This window comes from Schistocerca serialis, chromosome 3, assembly GCF_023864345.2.
Source record: "Schistocerca serialis cubense isolate TAMUIC-IGC-003099 chromosome 3, iqSchSeri2.2, whole genome shotgun sequence".
Classification (NCBI taxonomy): Eukaryota; Metazoa; Arthropoda; class Insecta; order Orthoptera; family Acrididae; genus Schistocerca; species Schistocerca serialis.
This window is the reverse complement of record NC_064640.1, coordinates 118,511,549-118,533,671: the sequence shown is the minus strand read 5'-3', so window position 1 is coordinate 118,533,671 and position 22,123 is coordinate 118,511,549. Positions and strand designations below refer to the sequence as shown.

The 22,123-nt window shown below is 38.5% G+C and overlaps 1 protein-coding gene across 3 annotated transcripts in view; it reads right to left on the bottom strand.

Annotated features, from left to right (window-relative positions):
* Window positions 1-396: 396 nt before the first annotated feature.
* Window positions 397-22,123, bottom strand: part of LOC126469807 (PRKC apoptosis WT1 regulator protein-like) — a 57,981-nt gene continuing 36,254 nt past the window's right edge. For 2 of the 3 annotated variants that reach the window (XM_050097070.1, XM_050097071.1), the window contains exons 5-8: window positions 15,877-15,984; window positions 11,332-11,375; window positions 2,162-2,321; window positions 397-1,958 (exon numbers count right to left, since the gene is read on the bottom strand). In XM_050097070.1, coding sequence (XP_049953027.1) covers window positions 1,770-1,958; window positions 2,162-2,321; window positions 11,332-11,375; window positions 15,877-15,984 — 501 coding nt within the window. In that variant the 3' untranslated portion in view covers window positions 397-1,769. The remainder of the gene's footprint in view (window positions 1,959-2,161; window positions 2,322-11,331; window positions 11,376-15,876; window positions 15,985-22,123) is intronic. The other variant, XM_050097072.1, reaches the window with a different exon arrangement.

Sequence of the window (22,123 nt, the reverse complement as noted above, 5' to 3'; positions counted from 1 at the left end):
CCAAAGGTGAAGGAACCACTTCGTGGCATTCACTTCAGAACTGTTCCAGAGATTCGACAGGCAGTACACCACTCCATTCGCACCATCAACAGAACAGGCTCTACAAACAGTATACTATGCCTTCCACATCACTGGCAATAGGTTCTACACAGTGCTGGTGACTGCTTTGAAGGACAGTAACAGGTGCAAACATATAACTCTTTTGTATCAGTTGTGAATAAATAGTTGCCACTATTAAAGTTCCAAACCTCATACTTAACAAGTTACTCTAAAATATCCAACAATAACGTGTCTATCCCAACTTACAATTACAGTGAGATTACCACTACTTTCATTGTACCAACATGGAATCTGAAGAAGAGTGAAGTAATCTGATATTAAGAAAAAGGCTTTGCAAACAGTTTTGAACGGAATTTATTTTCACACATTAATACAGAAAGGGGCTACATGGTGTCAAATTTTTACTGTACAAACTGATTGGTTTTGTTGCGGAACATTTATAACTCAGAAAATAAATTCAAGGGTAACATAATGTTACGAATATAAACAACTTCAATATATCGTAATTAGTACACCACAGTTGTTACAGTATCGTCAAGTAGCATCCACACAATTCTGTTGAATCACTCAATCTGTAAATCTACATATATAAAAAAAAAAAAAAAAAAAAAAATAGCTACCTTTACAACAGGGCAAATTATAAGAAGAGACTACTGACATGCAATTAACATGTGTACATATCACTGTTAAAGAATTATTACATTACAATGCTCTCATCTTGTGTACTTGGAAGACTAAAAGAAAAGTTTCTAATATCCAGCATAACAACGATTGAGAATAATAGTTGCACTTTTAATACTGATGGAAATGGCCACAAAATTCATATAATTTGCTAGAAGTAATGCACAAATAGATAGTGCTGTTAATTGCTATTGATTTAAAAGGAAAAAAAGTTACATCCAATGAGTACACATTAATCTGGACAGGGACTTTTATCACAGATTTTACGTAATAAGACAGTTTCCATTTATAATTAGTATACAGCCTTTTCACTTATCACACATTACAGTTTTGTCTTGACATTAATTGAAGACAACCTGAAACAACATTTATGCAACAAAAAAAAGACATAATAGAGTTGGGAAGAAGCCCACGGCAAGCTGAAGCTTTCAGTCGGTCCGTGAAGCATACTCAGATGACTCAACTGGCAGCCAACTGCCCATGAAGTGCTGGGATTTGGACTGATTCCTAGTCCAACACATAGTTTTAACTTGTCACACACATAATGACATATGACTCTCAAAATACCAAAATACCATTACAAAATTACATATAAAATATCAAATATAATAAATTACAACTAAAATAATACTAATAATAAAATATTGCCAATGATGTCATTAGAAATTGAGTGTTACATACACACCAGTTTCAATAATAATAATAATAATAATAATAATAATAAAATAAAAAGGATACTGCAGATGATGATGATGATAATAATAATAATAATAATAATAATAATAATAACAGAAGCAGAGTACCACAGGCTTCCTGTTTCAGTCAAATATTCATACATTCACGCAATGTATAAGCTATGATTATTTTATATATATATATATTTCAATCTGCAGATGTTTGAAGCAAATGCGTGTACTTATATTCTATAACACAAACCAATCTATGAGAGAAATAAGATGCATAATAAAGAAAAGGAAGCCTAAAATACTCATCTACTGGTGTAACAGTAAATTCTGCAACATGAAAACTCATTTTGCTGTAGCTAATGAGGCCATAGCACGAATGAGAGCTGCATTCTCCTCACGCAGCCGATCACGTTCAAGTGCAGTCTCACGTTGTATCTGTGCTATGCGTGCTTCCAAAGTGGTAATCTTACGATCACGGTCCTCCAGTAGTGAAAGCAGTCTTCGATTCTCTTCCTGAGCTCGCTCCAGCAACTAATGAGTGGAAAAAAAAATTCATTTTCATTACACACAACACATCTTGTAAATATAAGGTACACAAGAAAAGTCCGTTAATTTCAGAAGAAAGGTTAATTTTTAAACAAAGTGACTAAAAATACAGCATAACCTGCAAATTTTGAAAAATACCGAGTAAGATTCATAAATTAATATATTGGCATATAAACTTAACACTATACCTCTTCTGGGTTATCTCCTGTAGGTGTACCAGGACGCTGCCGACTATGGCTGTCAGAAGCATGCACAAGACTGCTAACTGTAGAATCTGATTGGTTCAGGCTGTCAAACTCTTGATTATCTTCATCATCTGCTTCAAGATCTGATGGACTGAAACGGAAACTATTAGCTTCTGAAGAAAACATTTAGTAATTATACGGTATAAATGTACTTCATTTCCTTAAAATATGTTTGATTTTTCATTTTTATCATGACTAATTTCATTAGAGACAGTTAACAAATTCAGATGCTCAAGGATACAGAAAGAAATAATTACCAGCTTCATAAAAGAAAGCATTTTAGGGTGCAGAGTAAACTATGAAAAGAAACCACCAAATGACTCAAAATATGTGAAGCTGGCTCTTCCTGAATATCGGATTATGTCTTAGTACTGTACTACTTAGTTGCAATGAATTACTGACATCCTCACACAGTATAATCACAATTAATACAGTATATAAGAACCACAAGTAATTAACTAAAAAAGCATTACAACTTTTGAAATATTATAAAAGGAAAAAGAAAACTTTTTATTAAAATTATAGGCACATTTCACTGTTACAGAGGTAATATCGTATCTGCTACGCATTGACAAAGTTGAGTATAAAAGTAGATATAAATTTAAATCAAAAATTCACAAGAACAACACAGTGCCATCATTATTTCTAGAAATACACCAACTGGAAGAAATAAATTGGACCGGACAAGGAGGGACAACAATCTCCAGTCATGATCAGAAGCAATCGTGAGAAACATAGTCAAATCATAGGAGAGTGTGTTTCCAGATGTGTGTCACATTAAACACATCTGGGCTTGAAAGTACTGTATATACAGGGGTTCAACAAAAACCACCATCAGAAATGCATGCTTGAACGTAAGTGCAGATGGTAGCCATGTCTGCAGGCTGAGCTGTTTTATTTTGCCAAGAACAGTACCTCTGGAATGTCCTCAGCACACTGCAAGTGTCAGCTCTGATCAGAACACTATTCTGTGTAGTTCTGAGTGCATTATGTGGAAGACAAGTGAATCTGAATGAGGGCAAATTGGTGGTGCTCGTATTGTGGGTGCTTCTGAAGTGTTTGGTGTTTCAAGAGGCACCCCATTGAAGATTTATACTGCATAAAGACAGAGTGGAAAAATAATATCTGCTAAGCAACAATGCAAGCAGCAGTGTATGTGAGTGACTGTGACTGTGACTGACTGACTGACTGACAGACATACAGACATACAGACAGACTTTGAAGAAGAGTGTAATGAAAATACGAATGTCAGCAGCAAAACAACATGAAGCTGGCCGAAGTGGCCGCGCGGTTCTGGCGCTGCAGTCTGGAACCACGAGACCGCTACGGTCCCAGGTTCGAATCCTGCCTCGGGCATGGATGTGTGTGATGTCCTTAGGTTAGTTAGGTTTAACTAGTTCTAAGTTCTAGGGGACTAATGACCTCAGCAGTTGAGTCCCATAGTGCTCAGAGCCATTTGAACCAAAACAACATGAAGGGAGCTCCATAAGCACCACGGGATGGAATTCCAAAACCACTAGTCAGTGACAATTGCCCACAACATGAAAATGTGCTGCTGAGGCCATTAAACATGGAAGATGGAACAGTGGAAGAAAGTCATTTGGTCATATAAGTCTTGTTGCATACTGTTTCCAATTTCTGAATGAGTTTATGTCCCAAGAGCAAAACATGGTGGGTGTTTTTGCAGCTTTAATAAGATCAACAGGAAGTACAAAGTGTCTCAGCAGGGATGGCTAGAGGACAAATGTAAGGATGTAGAGGCACATATCACTAGGGGTAAAATAGATATTGCCTACAGGAAAATTAAAGAGACCTTTGGAGAAAAGAGAACCACTTGCATGAATATCAAGAGCTCAGATGGAAACCCAATTCTAAGCAAAGAAGGGACAGCAGAAAGGTGGAAGGAGTATATAGAGGTTCTATACAAGGGCGATGTACTTGAGGACAATATTATTGAAATGGAAGAGGATGTAGATGAAGATGAAATAGGAGATATGATACTGTGTGAAGAGTTTGACAGAGCACTGAAAGACCCAAGTCTAAACAAGGCCCCGGGAGTAGACAACATTCCATTAGAACTACTGACTGCCTCGGGAGAGCCAGTCCTGACAAAACTCTACCATCTGGTGAGCAAGATGGATTAGACAGGCGAAATACCCTCAAACTTCAAGAAGCATATAATAATCCCAATCCCAAAGAAAGCAGGTGTTGACAGATGTGAAAATTACCGAACTATCAGCTTAATAAGTCACGGTTGCAAAATACTAGTGCGAATTCTTTACAGACGAATGGAAAAACTGGTAGAAGCCGACCTCGGGGAAGATCATTTTGGATTCCGTAGAAATATTGGAACACGTGAGGCAATACTGACCCTACAACTTATCTTAGAAGAAAGATTAAGGAAAGGCAAACCTACATTTCTAGCATTTGTAGACTTAGAGAAAGCTTTTGACAATGTTGACTGGAATACGCTCTTTCAAATTCATAAGATGGCTGGGGTAAAATACAGGGAGCGAAGGCTATTTACAATTTGTACAGAAACCAGATGGCAGTTATAAGAGTCGATATGCATGAAAGGGAAGCAGTGGTTGGGAAGGGAGTGGTTGTAACCTCTCCCCGATGTTATTCAATCTGTATATTGAGCAAGCAGTAAGGGAAACAAAAGAAAAATTCGGAGTAGATATTAAAATCCATGGAGAAGAAATAAAAATGTTGAGGTTCACCGATGACATTGTAATTCTGTCAGAGACAGCAAAGGACATGGAAGATCAGTTGAACGGAATGGACAGTGTCTTGAAAGGAGGGTATAAGATGAACATCAACAAAAGCAAAACGAGGATAATGGAATGTAGTCGAATTAAATTGGGTGATGCTGAGGGAATTAGATTAGGAAATAAGACACTTAAAGTAGTGAAGGAGTTTTGCTATTTGGGGACCAAAATAACTGATGATGGTCGAAGTAGAGAGGATATAAAATGTAGACTGGCAATGGCAAGGAAAGCGTTTCTGAAGAAGAGAAATTTGTTAACATCGAGTATTGATTTAAGTGTCAAGAAGTCGTTTCTGAAAGTATTTGTATGAAGTGTAGCCATGTATGGAAGTGAAACATGGACGGTAAATAGTTTGGACAAGAAGAGCATAGAAGCTTTTGAAATGTGGTGCTACAGAAGATTGCTGAAGATTAGATGGGTAGATCACATAACTAATGAGGAGGTATTGAATAGAATTGGGGTGAAGAGGACTTTGTGGCACAACTTGACTAGAAGAAGGGATCGGTTGGTAGGACATGTTCTGAGGCATCAAGGGATCACCAATTTAGTATTGGAGGGCAGCGTGGAGAGACCAAGAGATGAATACACTAAGCATATTCAGAAGGATGTGGGTTGCAGTAGGCACTGGGAGATGGAGAAGCTTGCACAGGATAGAGTAGCATGGAGTGCTACATCAAACCAGTCTCAGGACTGAAGACAACAACAACAACAACAACAACGTTTCTGTACTTTTGTCTACCCCCTGCACAAATTTTAAAGGTACAGAAATCCATACCAAAATTACTTCTGCCTTTTCTGTGTGTTGTAAAGGATTGTAAAAATCGGGCAGTTAAATGACAAAAATGCTACTCAAATGATCAGAGAGATGGTTTACAAATAAATTAAATATGGACACAGAAGGCTGATAAAGAGTTACTTCTAAATTGTGCTGCCAAAGTATTATTTCTAGACTCCTGATTTCTCATTGCATTTTCAGATTAACTGGCAAACGATAGTGTGTTGTTGTAATAACAACAAAAAAGGAAAGTAAAACTGAATTACATGTATTTGAACTGTTACAAACAAACCTGAATGACAACACACGATGAGAGTATTCCTCATTATTAGGACTTGGCATAACTCAACATTGTTACTAAGTTATGTCTTAATAAGAAACTGACAAAACCTTGCATCCCAGCAAGTAGCTGAGGCTGGGTGACTGTTACAATACACTTCTGGATTTCTACTCACAAAAACAGTGCTTTTGGAGTCTGGACAACAGCTTTTGTGACTCGCATAATCTGCATTATCAGTAACTTATTCCCCTTTTCTTCTAAGCTATCTTCCACAGTTTTATTTATCCTGTCCTTTAATGGGTGTTTTCTCCCTCTTCTTTTGGACACAAAATCTCTCTTTTGAATATTTTTCATATCACTTTTTCTGTTGTTACTTGCCTTTAATTTTTTTTTTTGATCTACTTCCTGATTTATAATTTTGTAGATATATTTGTGCATACTAAATGCCGTAGGTTTTATGAACATAAATCACTTCTACCAATTATGCTACCTGTATGCCTACGTCTTAACATTCTAGAAGACTCAGAATTTGAAATATGGCATTTTTCCTCTGAATATAAGCATATCTCAATGATTTGGGGTTTGTAAGTAAGTCAAGAAGGACACTCTATAACACACACACTACAACAGGCACTAAATCAAGTATGAATTTTTAAACAAAGTTTCATTTTACTGTTAAGTATAATTAACAGCAGACTTTGTCTTTAATTATTTCTTACTTATTGTAAAGCAACTAACATTTAACTTTAAGTACACTTGCATAAGCAGAGAGTAATAAAAGAAGTTTTAAATTTAACCAGAAAAGTTGCAATAAAAACAGGCGGGCAAAATGCTGAGTTGTATCAGTAACTCAATATATCCTGTATATTTTAGTATTACAGCTTTAGGAAAAAAAAAAATTATCACGGAATAAATGCACCTGTAAACTGGTGTTTTCAACATTACTGCCAGTTGTGGAATACAAACTCCGTTCAGTGAGTAATTATCCAACATTGTACTTTTTTTTATAGAGGTTTAACACAAATGTTCTGACTTCATTGCAAATTTACAGAACATTTAAAAAATGGTTCAAATGGCTCTAAGCACTATGGGACTTAACATCTGAGGTCATCAGCCCCATAACTTAGAACTACTTAGACCTAACTAACCTAAGGACATCACACACATCCATGCCCAAGGCAGGATTCGAACCTGCAACCGTAGTCGTCGCGCAGTTCCAAACTGAACCGCCTAGAACCGCTTGGCCACACCGGCCGGCTCAGGATATTTAAAACTTCGTAAGAACTGGACTATAACTTTTACACTAAATTTACTGTAACTTTCAAGTTTCAAAAAAATGGACTTTTACCTACATCTACATACATACTAAGCAAGTAATTGTATGGTGTATGCTGAAAGGTATCATGTACCACTACAAATAATCTCCTTTCCTATTCCACTCGCATATGGAGTATTGCAAAAAAGACTCTATACGCCTCGAAAGAAGCCGTAATTTCTCATATCTTGTCTTCATGGTCCTTACGTAAAATGTATGCTGGTGGCAATAGACTCATTCTGAAGTCAGTTGCAAATGCCTGTCCTCTAAATTTTCTCAGTAATGTTTGGCAAAAAGAAGATAATCTTTCCTCCAGGAACTCACATTTCAGTTCACAAAACATTTCTGCAACCCTCGAGTGTTGACTAAACTTACCAGTAACAAATCCAGTGGTACGCCTCTGAATTGCTTCAATATCTTCCTTTAATCCATCCTGGTGGGTATTCCAAATACTTGAGCAGTACTAAAGAATGGGTCATTCAAGTGTTCAATATGGGGTCTCCTTTGTGAAGGACCTTAAGATTCCAAAATTCTCCCAAAAAACTTAAAAATTCAGTCCAACTCAACCTAAATCATTTCAGTCACTCAAGAACCACACTTTCTCAAATACTCAAGTGTCGCTAGCAAATATTTGCAGATTGTTGCTCAACCCGCCCATCAGACTGTTCATGCAGAGAAAGAAAGTATTCCTGTCTTACTTCTCTCTAACATTCCTGACAATATCCTTGTCTCTGATGAACACTTACTGGTTAGGAAAATGTACTAGTTTCTATTTCTTAAGAAGTCTGAGCCACTCACTTATCTGAGTATCTATTCCATATTCTTGAGCCTTCATTAACAATCTGCAGAGGGGCACCATGTCAAATGCTTCCCAGAAAGCTAGGAATATGGAATCTAGCCTGTTGCCCCTCATACATGGTTCGCAGGTTATTGTGCAAGGAAAGGGCAAGCCGAGTTTCGCAAGAGCAATGCTTTTTAAATCCGTGCAGATTTGTGGACAGAATCTTTTACATCTCATGAAAATTTATTATATTAAACTTTGAATATGTTCAAGAATTCAACAGAATACCAATGTTAAGGATATTGGTCCTTAATTTTGTGGGTCCTCTCTTCTACCATTCTCACATACAGGAGTCACCTGCACTTTTTCCAACCACTTGGGAATTTGTGATGGGCAAGAGATTCACGATAAATGCAAGCTAAGTAAAGGGTCAGTACCGTACAGTATTATCTGTAAAACCAAGTTAGGTAACCATCCACACCTTGTGACCTATTTGTTTATTTACTCTTTCTGTTGCTCCTCAAGGCCAAGGATATCTATTTCTATGTCCTCCATAATGCAGTCTGCGTGACAGTCAAATGACGGTATGCCTGGTTGGTTGGTCGATTTGGAGGGGACCAAACAGCGAGGTCATCAATCCCATTGGATTATGGAAGGCTGGGGAAGAAAGTCAGACGTGCCCTTTCAAAGGAACTATTTTGGCATTTGCCTGAAGCGATTTAGGGAATCACAGAAGACCTAAAGCAGGATGGCCAGATGTGGGTTTGAACAGTCATCCTCCTGATTGCGAGTCCAGTGTGCTAACCACTGCGCCACCTCGCTGTGTGGTATGTTTAAAGATTAAATTTGAAATATCAGCTTGCCTTTTGCTGTCCTCCATTGCCATACCAGACTGGTTAGGAGTGGCTGGATGGAAGCTTTCGACCTGCTTCGTTTTTTTTTTATGTGGGACCAAAATTTTATAGGGTATCGGCAAGATCCCTCAAAGGTAACCTGCGGAAGTTGTATGCCTCACTTGTCAATCTTTTTAGACACACGAATTTCTACTAACTTTTGTCCGTCTACATTTGCTATTCTTTTTTGATATGAGAGTGCAACGATCTCTACTTTATCATCATTTAACATATTTTGTTATTAAATCACGGTGGATCTTTTCTGTACTTAATCCACTTACTTGGCACATACATCTCCAGATCACGACTCAAAATCATGTTTAAGCTTTGCCCGTAATTCCTCTACATCATATTGGAGCTAAATGATGACCATTCATTGAGTAGAATGCTAACAACTGCTTATCTGAAGACAGTTTTCAGAAAATTGTTCAGAACTACTTCACTAGACTGGTTAACCACACCACTTGCAATGAATCCACAGATATCCCAGTCTATGCTCAATACATTAAAGTCACTTCCAACTGATACTGCATGTTTGTGGTATTTCCACGCTACTTAGCATAGACTTTCTTGGAATGATTCTACAACTGTGAAGGCAGAATCAGGTGGCCAGTAAAAATATCTGATGATTAACTTGTTAACTTTCATTCACCTAGGCTGGTTACTCACATATAGATAACTTCACAGACACTTTTTCAACCTCAACAGAGAGAATATTTTTGTCGACTAATGAACAATCCCCTCCTATGGTGCCTAACCTGCCTTTCCAATACATGTTCCATGTCTCAAATATTTTGGATCTTTCTACTTCGGGTTTCACCGAGTCCTCAATTTCAAGAATAATTTGAGCGTGAGAACTTTCTTGGAGCGCAGTAAATTCAGGAACTTTGTTATGAATGTTTCAGCAACTTACTGTCAAAATTTTGACAGCTTAAGTGCCATTACAATGCATGTGACTGATTTCTCTTATTGCATATGAACTGATAAGCATTCATCAATGACCTCAAACAATTGCCTAGCTTAAAAAACTCCCAAAGTGCTCTGCTACCAGGGTAGCTCTTTCCTATGTGTAGTGCAGCCCTAACCTATCAAGTGGAATCCTACAATTCTTCCCTCCATGACACAGGTATAGAAATCTGAAGCCAAGACATCACAGAACTGATACAGCTTCTGGTTGAGGTACTCTGTTCGGCTCCAAACCAAAACACCCTGATAAATTCCAATACAATAACTGCATGCGAGGCTATCAGCCATCACCACTTCTGCCAGCTGCCCCTATGAGCTGTGGATACCCTCAGAACCTGAGCGACAGGTGTCACTGTTGCCAACGAGTCACATCCTGCAGATGACTGTGCCTTGCCCCTTTGACAGCGAGAGGGAGCTCCGCCTCCACCTCTCGTATGAGGCCCTCCGGCAAACATACCACATAAAGCCATTCTTACTTTTATCCTTAATATTCAGCATCCCATTACGAATGAGCAACTTTTGGAACAAAGTATAGATAAACCTCACTTTGTAAAGGATGAGTACGTGATCACCAATGATACCTAAGAATTAATTTTGATGCAAACTGTGAGAGGCTGCACATTGGTTGGAAGGGCCAGAACAAATTTTAAAAAAATCTCAACATCCCCTCAATCCACCTAAAGCAGATAACACCATGACATGAGGTGATAGTGACCTACCTTGCTAAATTTTGGTATCCCAATTCAAGGGATATTAAAATTTTGGAATGATGGCCATGCTGACTAAATTAAGATGAGGAAATCTGTACCATGCCATTCTGCTCTGATTGTTATGGCAAGCATTCTCACTCAATGTAACTTATTTTGTTACCTGACTACTTATGACACTTCCCTCAACCCAGAGGCAGAAAGGGCGAAACATAGTTGAGTAGAAAGCCATTTTAGCCACTAAAAATTTTACTACTCCTTTTTAAGCAAACACAATAACAGTGAAGGATTTTCCCATAGATGTAAATGGAAATTTGATTTGTACGAGACAGACAGATCGACAGTTGAGGAAGCATTCAGAGCCAGTATCAAAATGTCAGCAGTTTGCATAACAGGGATTTATGTCTGAGCAAAGTACTGGCTAAGCACACTGCTGCAAAAACTGAAAACATTTTTATCTTAGCTTTATTAAAAGTATTTTTGTGTAACACATTTATTATCCAAGAGAAGTATTTTACAAACAACAATGGGAAAACAAGGCTTCATAAAAATTCCAATTAGGTAGTGATATACTTGGCAATACGGTATAATTGTTAGCACTATGAATAGGGAACATACTCCTTACCTTTTATTCCTCCTCTGTTGGAATGGTTTGTGAGTGACACGATCCTAGAATAACAGTAGTCATTTAATCAAATGTCTATTGAACTTTGATCAATAATGGCACACAATATTTTTAAACTGGTAAATCAGTTTGATTTAATACTGATAATATGCACTAGGCACAATTAATATTACTTGTAGAACATATAGGTCAAGGAGTTGTCTACCCCGTGTTACAAAGCTATAGGGCACAGGATAACAATCACATATAAAAACTTGGACAAGATGTATATTGAAGTAAAACTTCAAGTTTATCAGAGGAACCTTATATTACTAGCCAGCAAGTTCTCCACATTCACTCTCTTTGCCCTTTTCATTGCAATGGTGTCGTCATATTTTTCAACTTGCTTTTTTGTCACGAAATTTACAAGATGCTCTCAGACACTATCCAGTAAAACAGCATAAACATGGATCTTTGTGAGGGAACATTTACAGTGTTCAAAAATTATGCACATTTTCTATTCTTGACTAAATATTTTACTTTGCAGCAGTGTAATCACTGTTGTAAGATGAAAACTGTGTACTCGACAAATTTGAATCTGCACCCTGGTCTCATTAGTAACATTTAATAGCCCACTGTTTTACTCTGTCAGTAAGTTTCAACTTATTCATGCATTTCTTACATGAGAATGTGAATCCGTGGCTTGCCAGCAGTAATAAATTTATGCATAAACTGTCCAGTTCTTTTTAAAATGGGCCAAATATCTTTTTTCATATTTTCTTTAAGTAGCATTTAGCAAATGAAGCACCTGTCTTGCACAAAGCTTACTCAGGGCTAATTTTTCATGTGGCCTGTACCACACTATTCCACCTGATATACCTATTATGTACGCTATTTCATAGACCTTTAATCTTAGATTTTCAAATACCAAGTTGTTTAATTTCTCAACTTTTCATGATAGCAGCTTTGGTATGTTATTCATATGGATCATCTTCAAGAGATGTATGGCCATTTCAAATTCAGCTGTCCATTTCTTGAACACTGATGGGCATATTTCTTATAAACCATCAACTTTGGAAGCTTCTGAAAATACAGTGTAAGCACATGTGGCAGCCCATGGCATGATATTTACACATTTCCTGTGTCTCCTCACTTTTTGAATTATTTGATGAACCTACTGAGTAAGCAATTACTTAATTTGTTTTTCCTTCAAATTTTTGAAGAGCTTCCAAAATTAACTCTCTCTCTCTCTCTCTCTCTCTCTCTCTCTCTCTCTCTCTCTCTCTCTCTCTCTCTGTGTGTGTGTGTGTGTGTGTGTGTGTGTGTGTGTGTGTGTGTGTGTGTGTGTGTGTGTGTGTACATACACTATGATTGGCACCTACTGCCAGGTACTCCATATCAGCAACCTCAGTAGTCATTAGACATCGTGAGAGAGCAGAATGTGGTGCTCCGCAGATCTCACGGACTTCTTAACGTCATCAGGTGATTGGGGGTCACTTGTGTCATACATCTGTATGCGAGATTTCCACACTCCTAAATGCACTGTTTACGATGTGATAGTGAATTTGAAACGTGAAGGGACACGTACAGCACAAAAGCTTATAGGCCGACTTCGTCTGTTGACTGACAAGACACTGCCGACAGTTTAAGAGGGTTGTAATGTGTAATAGGCAGACATCTATCCAGACCATCACAATCCACTGCTAGTGCTATGACAGTTAGGCAGGAGGTGAGAAAACTTTTGATTTCATGGTCGAGCGGCTGCTCATAACCACGCATCGCGCCAGTAAATACCGAACGATGCCTCGCCTGGTGTAAGGAGCGTAAACATTGGATGATTGAACAGTGGAAAAACATTGTGTGTAGTGATGAATCATGGTGCTCAATGTGGCAATCCGAGGGCGCGGTGTGGGTATGGCGAATGCCCGGTGAACATCATCTGCCAGTGTGAGTAGTACCAACGGTAAAGTTCGGAGGCACTGGGGTTATGGTGTCGTCATGTTTTTCATGGAGGGGTCTTGCACCCTTTGTTGTTTTGCGTGGCACTATCACAGCACAGGCCTACATTGATGTTTTAAGCACCTTCTTGCTTCTCACAGCAATTTGGGGATGGCAATTGCATCTTTCAACATGATCGAGCACCTGTTCATAATGCACAGCCTGTGGTGGAGCGGTTGCACGACTATTACATCCCTGTAACACACTGGCCTGCACAGAGTCCTGATCTGAATCCTACAGAACACCTTTGGAATGTTTTGGAACGCCAGCTTCATGCCAGGCCTCACTGATTGACACTGATACCCCTGCTCAATGCAGAACTCCATGAAGAATTGACTGCCATTCCCCAAGAAACCGCCCAGCACCTGATTGAAAGTATGCCTGCAAGAGTGAAAATAGCATCAAGGCTAAGAGTGGGCCGTATTGAATTCCAACATTACCAATGGAGGGCGCCACGAAAGTTATTTTCAGCCAGGTGTCTGGATATTTTTGATCACAGTGTATTATTCAGCTAGCACTGAACTAAGTCAGTCATAGTTCTGAATATAAAGTCTATCAACAAAACTAATCTTAATATACTGACTCATTGATCTGTGGATGTCATTAATCATAAACAAAAACATCCATACCCCACATGGAGACTGATTCTCCATCACACCAACTGCCAACGGTGAGGCAGCACTAAAATTTGAAAAAAAGCTTCTGCGCTTTACACATATCTGATCTTACCCATGTCTTAACACTTGCAGCCTGAATCTCATTACACCATCAAGCCTAACTTGTAATGATCTGACTGTGACATTAAGATCTGAACATCTGAATGTAGCATACTGCACAATGCTGGACCACTTCTGAGATGTGAATTAAGAGGGCATTGATTCTTGAGATTGGTGACATATCAACACAGGACTTTTCTGTACAGAACTGCAATTACATTATCAGGTAGGATGGGAGTGTGTTATTACATATCAGTACCACCCCCACAGGCATCACAACATAATTGCCAGTTTCTGTCATACACCAATAGCAGTAATGTGGGATTTGGTGGACCTATGGTGCGCATCCGCTGAGCCACACCTCCAGCGGCTCTGGACTACGAGCTCCTTCTGCCACCAGGATGTAGGATGGCCGGTGGCAGCCACACAGTCCACTCGCACTTTTGAGCCTCTCTACTGTGTGACGCTATGCAGACGCTGCCTTGTCGCAGCTCCAACACAGCTGTTTATGACTTCATACAGGAACCTCATCCTTAGTGCTATTGAATGAACTGGCCTCTATTTCGTGCTACATTATTTGTAATATGTCTTCGTATGCTTGTAGAAATACAAGTTAAATATTCCTTCTGTTTACTGTGTTGACTTATTGACAAACAATTTCTGCTTCTGTCCAGCTTTTGTACACCAACGTTTGCCACACTCTGTAGCCCACCTCTCCTTACCACTGCGTACAAATTCGTACACAACAGGGAGCAAGAAATGGGTGCCGTATTATCTGCTATGACCGCAGATGCTGTTCAATATTTTGAGCCAAATCATGTTCACTGTACTGTATCTACATTGAGATAGAAGTGTGACTTTACACACTGTCAAAAGTTGGTATTCCTATATTGTAGGAAGAACTTCGTCTAATGCAATTTCTAGATTTTCTTTACTGTGATACATTATTTAATCTTAATGCCTTTAAATACAGATTGTGATAAAATTACTTAACCAAATGAACAAAAAAGCTACCTCTATGTTTAATTATATGCAATTTAATACATAAGCTTGGCCTGGTATCAGTCATACATAAATGTTATATGCTGCTGTAGATCAAGTAAAGAAGGATTCCGATAACCACACTAATCAACTCACACTGGTGTGTTTTGCATTGTCTGGGAACAATTTATGTCATTATACAACATTCTTTCTAGAGATCACAAGTCCAGTTGCAGGAGCTCACATTGTACTGTCGTTGCAGAGATGTGGATTTTTAACATCACTTTTGCCAGTGTATCTCCACGATTTTTTTTTTTTTTTTTTTTGTGACAACTGTGGTTCATCCCCACTGCTATACTTCTTTAGTGTGGCCTCTCAAAGTTCAGTATAAGCCATCACTGCCTTTGACATGACTGCTCACCATACACAGATTATATTACATGATTTTGAAAAACTTCGTCCACATGATTGTCCCCAGTGATCTGTTGGCACTCAAGAGTCAAAGCAGCGTGCTGTTTTCTCTACGCCTAACATCTTACAAAAGTGCTATGTTTGGAAACACCCATGTTTCAATTATTTTCATGATCACAATACATATTTCTAACATTTTCTATATTAAACACAACATCCAACAAATAAAAGAAGAAATTTCCTACCAATAATTTGCATTGCTCAAATGATCTCTCAACGTGCAAAGCCAGCGACAGATAAAATACAACAGAAGGCTTCTCATATACTATCTGCTTAGCATCATAATCAAGAAAAAGAGGACGATTTAAACCATGTAACCAACAAAAAGTTCTACAAGTGCACAGTAATTCAGTAATTCATGTTCAAAATTTAACTACTTCTATTTACCCAGATATCTTACCTCTGCAGGTTCACGATCAACATGTTCATTATGTTGTGTATTCCTGCGTGTCTCCGCTGTAACTGACTGAATTTCGTCTTCATCCTCACCAGTGCTCCCACCTGTAGACTGGAACAAAGCAACATTGTTATCTGTAAGCATACTGAAAAACACATGCAGATAATTAGGTTCTCTTCTTATTGCATGTTTTTCGGAAGTACACTTATGCCACACCTATATTTCACAATTCCTCAATATTTAGAAATTTGCCACAAGAGAAAGGAAAAAAAAATTATCCATCTCATATGTCCTAGAACTGGTTGACTTCTGGACAATATAGCAAGGGTTCAGGGTCATTCTTACTTGGCCCCAGTATTTTTTCTATCACTTAACATGAGTAACTTCTGGCCATCGTCTATGCATGTGAAAGTACCACGTTGCTTTGCGATTCAAATATTGTGAACTAGATGTTGTATATGTATTACAAGCAAACTGAGCCAACAGATGGAAGTAGCATGGAATTATTTCTTGCAATGGCACCCAATGCATCTGCAATCACCTGTGCGCACAATTTCAGAATTACATTACAGCCAGAGGAAGAAATATAACACACTGAAATTACTGTCAAAGGACTATGCTATGCAGTGCATGACCTGTACAATATGTAAGGAAAACTTCACTAAATAGAATCACTTTAGAATGCTGGTAAAATTTAAATTACATACATTAAATTCAGTTACGAGGATGAAGATGTGGAACACACACACACACACACACACACACACACACACACACACACACACACACACACACAAATTCCAAAAGCATTGTTCAATTTGTCTTGGAGAAGTATGTTCCAAGCAAAGCCTAAAGGGATGGCAAAGACCCACTGGGGTTTAATTGCCATGTTAGAAACTGTTCTGTAAACAGAACAAGCTTTATCTCAGATTCAAGTGAAGTCAAAACCTAGCTGATAAATAAAAGCTCAACAAAGCGAAAAGGAGCATACTGAGAACAACGAGAGAAGCATTCAATGACTTTGAAAGTAAAATTTTGTCAGCTCTAAGAGCTTTTGGTCTTATGTAAGGTAAGTAAGTGGTTCAAGATCATCTACTCACTCACTCCGATCATACTGGCACCAAAACAATAGATAACAGAAGACTGAAATATTGAAATCAGTCTTCTGAAACTGTTTCATCACAGATGATCTTAACACGGTCCTTCATTTCAATCACTATATCAGGGTGTATACGTGGACAAGGAAAAAAATTCCCGGATTTCCCGGTTAAAAACACACTTTCTCCCAGATGAAGACACACTTTTTCTGTGAAATTAAGTGACAGTATATTTTCCCTCGGAACTGTAAAACTTATCAATCCTTTGAATGGTTATGTTTTTATACATGGTCGCAGAATTTCCTGGCACTTTATAAAACGAAACGTAGGGAAGCAAACTCCTTTTGGAAAGATTTTTGATGTGCAGCAACATGAACGCTGCATATTTAGGTATTACGAAAGTATAAATTCGAATTTCACTAAACACCGCATGTTACTTTCTGAACCACTGTAATCGAGATTGCGATGCGCTTTTGTAAGCCAGTCATAGCTCTTGTCACGTGATCCTGCCTACCGATGACAGCGGATATTCAGAGCATAGGACACGTGATGTACACAGCTAATAGCAACATCACTTAAGTAGCGCGGATACACAAACAAGAAAAGTTAATGTTTTAAATTAATATACATAGCGTTGCTGCAAGAAAAGCAAAGCTTTCACATATAATATTGGTCTCTAAGGTTAATAAGCGGCAAGAGAAGCTAAGCTTTCACATATAATGTTGATATTTTTTGCGCGTGTTACGCTTTAAGATATGTCACACAAATGTGCCAGTAAAATTTTTTTGCCGAGTCCAGTGATTTGTCCTCAAAGTTATCCACAAATAAATTAGCTACCGCAGAGAAGAGAGCTTCCCGTAGCACTACATCAATTTGTTCATAATAACGACATGAATGTCAAATCTTCTGGGCTCAAAATACTTCTACTAAATGGCTCGTCATCAAACGCTCTGTGGTTTAAGAAATTCATCGTCCATTCTTGCACATAGTTCAACTTGTATAAAAGGAAATTTACTTTGAAAGTAACGCTCTTCAAACCACCATTCGCAACACTTTCCTGCAACCTGTTAGAAATAGGTTCATTTCAGTAGTCGTCAGAGAGCGCCAGATAACGCGCCACAGCGCTTTGGCAGCTGCTATGTCGCAGGAAGCCCGTATGTTCGTACATGTAAAACATTACAAGATCTTACATTATGTTATAAAAGAAGAAATCAGAAAATACTCCAAGAGCATCGGAATTTCGTGAAGCATACTAAAATGGCACATTTAAAGTGCATACTTAAAGAGCATATTCCTACGTCCAAATTCCCAATGAAGTAGGCCTCGACCTGATATTAAGCTTTTCAGTGTGGGTTTCGGGATGTAAATTTTCTTGGAGTACCAGTACTGTACTAACTCATTTTTTATTATTTATTATGGCATAATGCCATACGTGCTAGAAGAATACGTGCACTTTAAATGCAGTGAGCAGTTGAAATTAGCCAATAGTGTGGAACTAAACACTGTTTCAAACACATTGACCGCCTCAGCGTAAAAGGTTAATAAAAACCAAATTTCTTTAGCAAACCGACAAAAATAACTTCATTGTTCTACAAGGCGATTAATGCATGCCTGTCAGAAAAGCGTAAATGAAATAAAATCTGAAACTAATAATGTATATTAGCCTTCCGTAATTATGTGAATGTATTTTAATTCACTTGATAGGTCCTGGCCACAGAAATCCATTTTGTTTTCATTTTACATGAGAGCAGTAAACGAAGAGGAAACAGCAAATTCACTAAATGTAAACACGGGTCACGTGGAGACTACAAACATCCCCACCATAACTCAGACTGCTCTGCGCATCAGCCTCAGATCTATGATATTTCCGAACCAGGACAATACTAAGATAGTGGTGCCCCCCCGCAACTAAGTCCCCCTCCCGCCCCCGTCCCTAGAGTTGAGATACGACGTCAAAAAAATTAAAAAATCAAATTTTCAAAAATATGTTCATTTTGTAGCGCACATCTTTCTGAAGAGTCTGATACATAAAACATATATGTTCGAGGAAATGTAAGGCAAGTTATTTGGTCTTAAGTGTGCCGGAGTACAGTGTCACCCCTCTTCACACAGCATTCTTCTATCGCACGTCACTGTATTTCGTTCCCTGGAATTGAAACGTGTATATTTTGTACTGGATGCCATCAAACTATATTCAGGACAGTGGAAATTAAAATGTCCTGTGGTGCCTCTCCTGCTCCCAGTCGCAATTAATACTGGATGGGATTATTTGTAATTGGGAGGACAAGAACTCAATAGATAATTTGCACTCTTTATTGCCTGTTAGCTAATAACTTTCTGTTGTGGGCGACGTAATATTAAATATAGAATACATAAAACCAGTAAAGACAAGAGACAAGCAAATACAGTACACATTTCTTCAATCCTTAGCTCCTAGCATTATTTTCTCTCTAATCTTGCTACAACTTTACACGGAGTGCTTTCCTTTCTGTGACAGAATCTATCACCTCATCAAAGCTCGTCAAACATTTCCCTACATGAAAAATCGAAATATCGTTGTCTGCTGTTAACACAAATAGTACCCAATACTGTTTATGTCTATTTTGTCGCTGTCTGCTAGATAAAACAAAATAGGCATTTCTAACACTGCAGAAATTGTAAAACACACCAAATAAACGAGACTGTTTTGGCACAAATGGTCATTTTTATAACACGACATAATATAATTCACGAAGACCAACATAAAATTCCTATTAGGCCTACTACAAGGAAAAAGCTTTAGGTTAGAAAATAGTTTCACATTTCAGTCAAGCGCTCCATTTTCTCGAGCATGAGATCAAAAAGTAGCGGTACGACATTTTTATATAAATTTGGAATCGTCATATTCTTCCCTAATTTGTGTGATGTCCCCATTTCTTCTCCTTCCTCGCTCTAACAAACAATCTTGTCATGACTAATTCTGGAGCTACCCCTGCCTTTGTCAAAACTTATTCGCCGGTTAACTTCACTAACCCTGCCAGAATCACGCCTTTAGTTATCCCTGATTATTCTCCGGTTAGGCGGCGTTATGTTCATACAAACAATTTTCCGCACTACTTACAGAAGAGAACTAGACGGGGACTGCACAACTGGCCCTTATTAGTGTAGCAATCTGGAGAAAAATTTTCTGACAAAATTTCATTTTCCTTGATACAACAAGAAGATAATACGTAATCTTTTTTACCTTTTATTCCTATTAGTCGTTTATTTCCACTCTGGTAGTCTGAATCTATGGATTTCCCTAATAATTATAACAACGCTGATCATTCGCAAACCCAAACAACATAATCAGACACCGATCGACGTTCATTCGTTCAGCTTTACTCCGCTCAGCTTGTATAGCCCGGTCCCCTGTTGCCTGCAGGAAAGTTTATTTCTAGATGCGACGAGGATTCCCCTGACAGAGACATCACGTACACTATGCACGTGTTCAAAAAACAACTTATGATTTTTTTCCCATGGGACCAAACTGCTGATGTCATCAGTCCCTAGGCTTACACACTACTTAATCTACCTTACACTAACTTACGCTAAGGACAACACATACACCCATGCCCTAGGGAGGATTCGAACCTCCAACGGGGGAGCCGCGCGAATCGTGACAAGTCGCCTCACACCGCACGGCTACCCCGCGCGGCTTACGAGTCATTCAGAAATCAACTTACAGAGTGTGTTCAAAAACCAACAGGGATGCGCATCAAAATAATATGAGTAATCTATAGACTAACGTGCGTTGGATGCTAGGCACTTTGTGAAACAATGTTTTTTCTCTTCAAGAATATGATTTTGGCGCTCCACCCCCAACCCCCACCCTCATAGATCAGGGCCCGCTGCGCATGCATGAATCTGGGAGCTTGGGCGCAGCAGTAAAATTTTTCCCGGTTGCATCTAGCTGCTTGCTGCGACTGCTTACACAGCCAACAATCTTGTTTCTGTAGCCAGAAACGGGAGAAGGTACTACTCATACGCCACTCAACTGCGCATGTGCATGAGCCCGCTCGTAACTGCTAAACAAATCTAATGTAAACAGTTGTGACGTCACGCTCATCGGAGGCAATTTGTTGTTATGAAGCATTGCATAGTCTTCCTAAAGCCTTTGATACATTTTGCTGTTGGCAAACGCTTGTATGAGCACTATGTTTTGGTGTTGTATATGGCACATTTCCCTTGCAATTTATGTTTTTTTTTTCCTTCCTCGTTCACGTTTCATTACTGTAGTATTATTCTGCAGTAGCGGGATTCAGTAATATCCTTTGTTAGAGTATCGATTCTTACCAGAAAAAATTACAAAAATTTAACTGAAAACTAAAACAATGAAAAATTCCCGGAATTCTAAAAAATTCCCGGATTTTTCCCCGTTTTCTCCCGGATGTAAAAATTCCCGGGTTTTTCCCGGAACTCCCGATTGTCCCGGGTCGTATACACCCTGTATATGAACATCGAAATTGTAGATATCAAGATAACCAATCACTGAATAGAAAAGCAACTTGAATGCTTAGAAGCAGAAAGGCATCAGGACCACATAAGATACCTATAAGATCCTACAGGTATTATGCAAAAGAACTTGCTCCCCTACTAGGAACAGTTTATCACAGATCAGTGGAGCAATGAGGACTACCTACTGACTGGAAGAAAGTGCAGATCATTCCCATTTTCAAGAAGGGACTTAAGACAGATGCACCTAATTACACACCTTTATCATTGACACAAATCTGTCTTACAATTATGCACCATGTTTTAAAAATAAACATGGATTTTGTAAACAGAGATCTTCCTAAATTTGTCTATCTGTACCTCCAGGAGGTCCATAGTGCTGTAGACAACAGCACTCAGGTTTGTGCCATGTACCTTGACTTCAGGAAAGCATTTGACACCATCCCATACTACCATTTAGAAAAAAAAAGTATGAGCTTATCAAGTTTCAGACCAGATTTGCAACTGCATTCAAGACTGCCTTGCAGATAGAACAGAAAATGTTGCTATTAATGGAACATGTTCAGAGTACCCCAAGGAAGTGTGATAGGACCATTACTGTTTACAATGAATATAAATGATCTAGTCTGATGACTGGATGCTTTTTAAGACTGTTCACATATTATGCAGTTGTCTAGAAC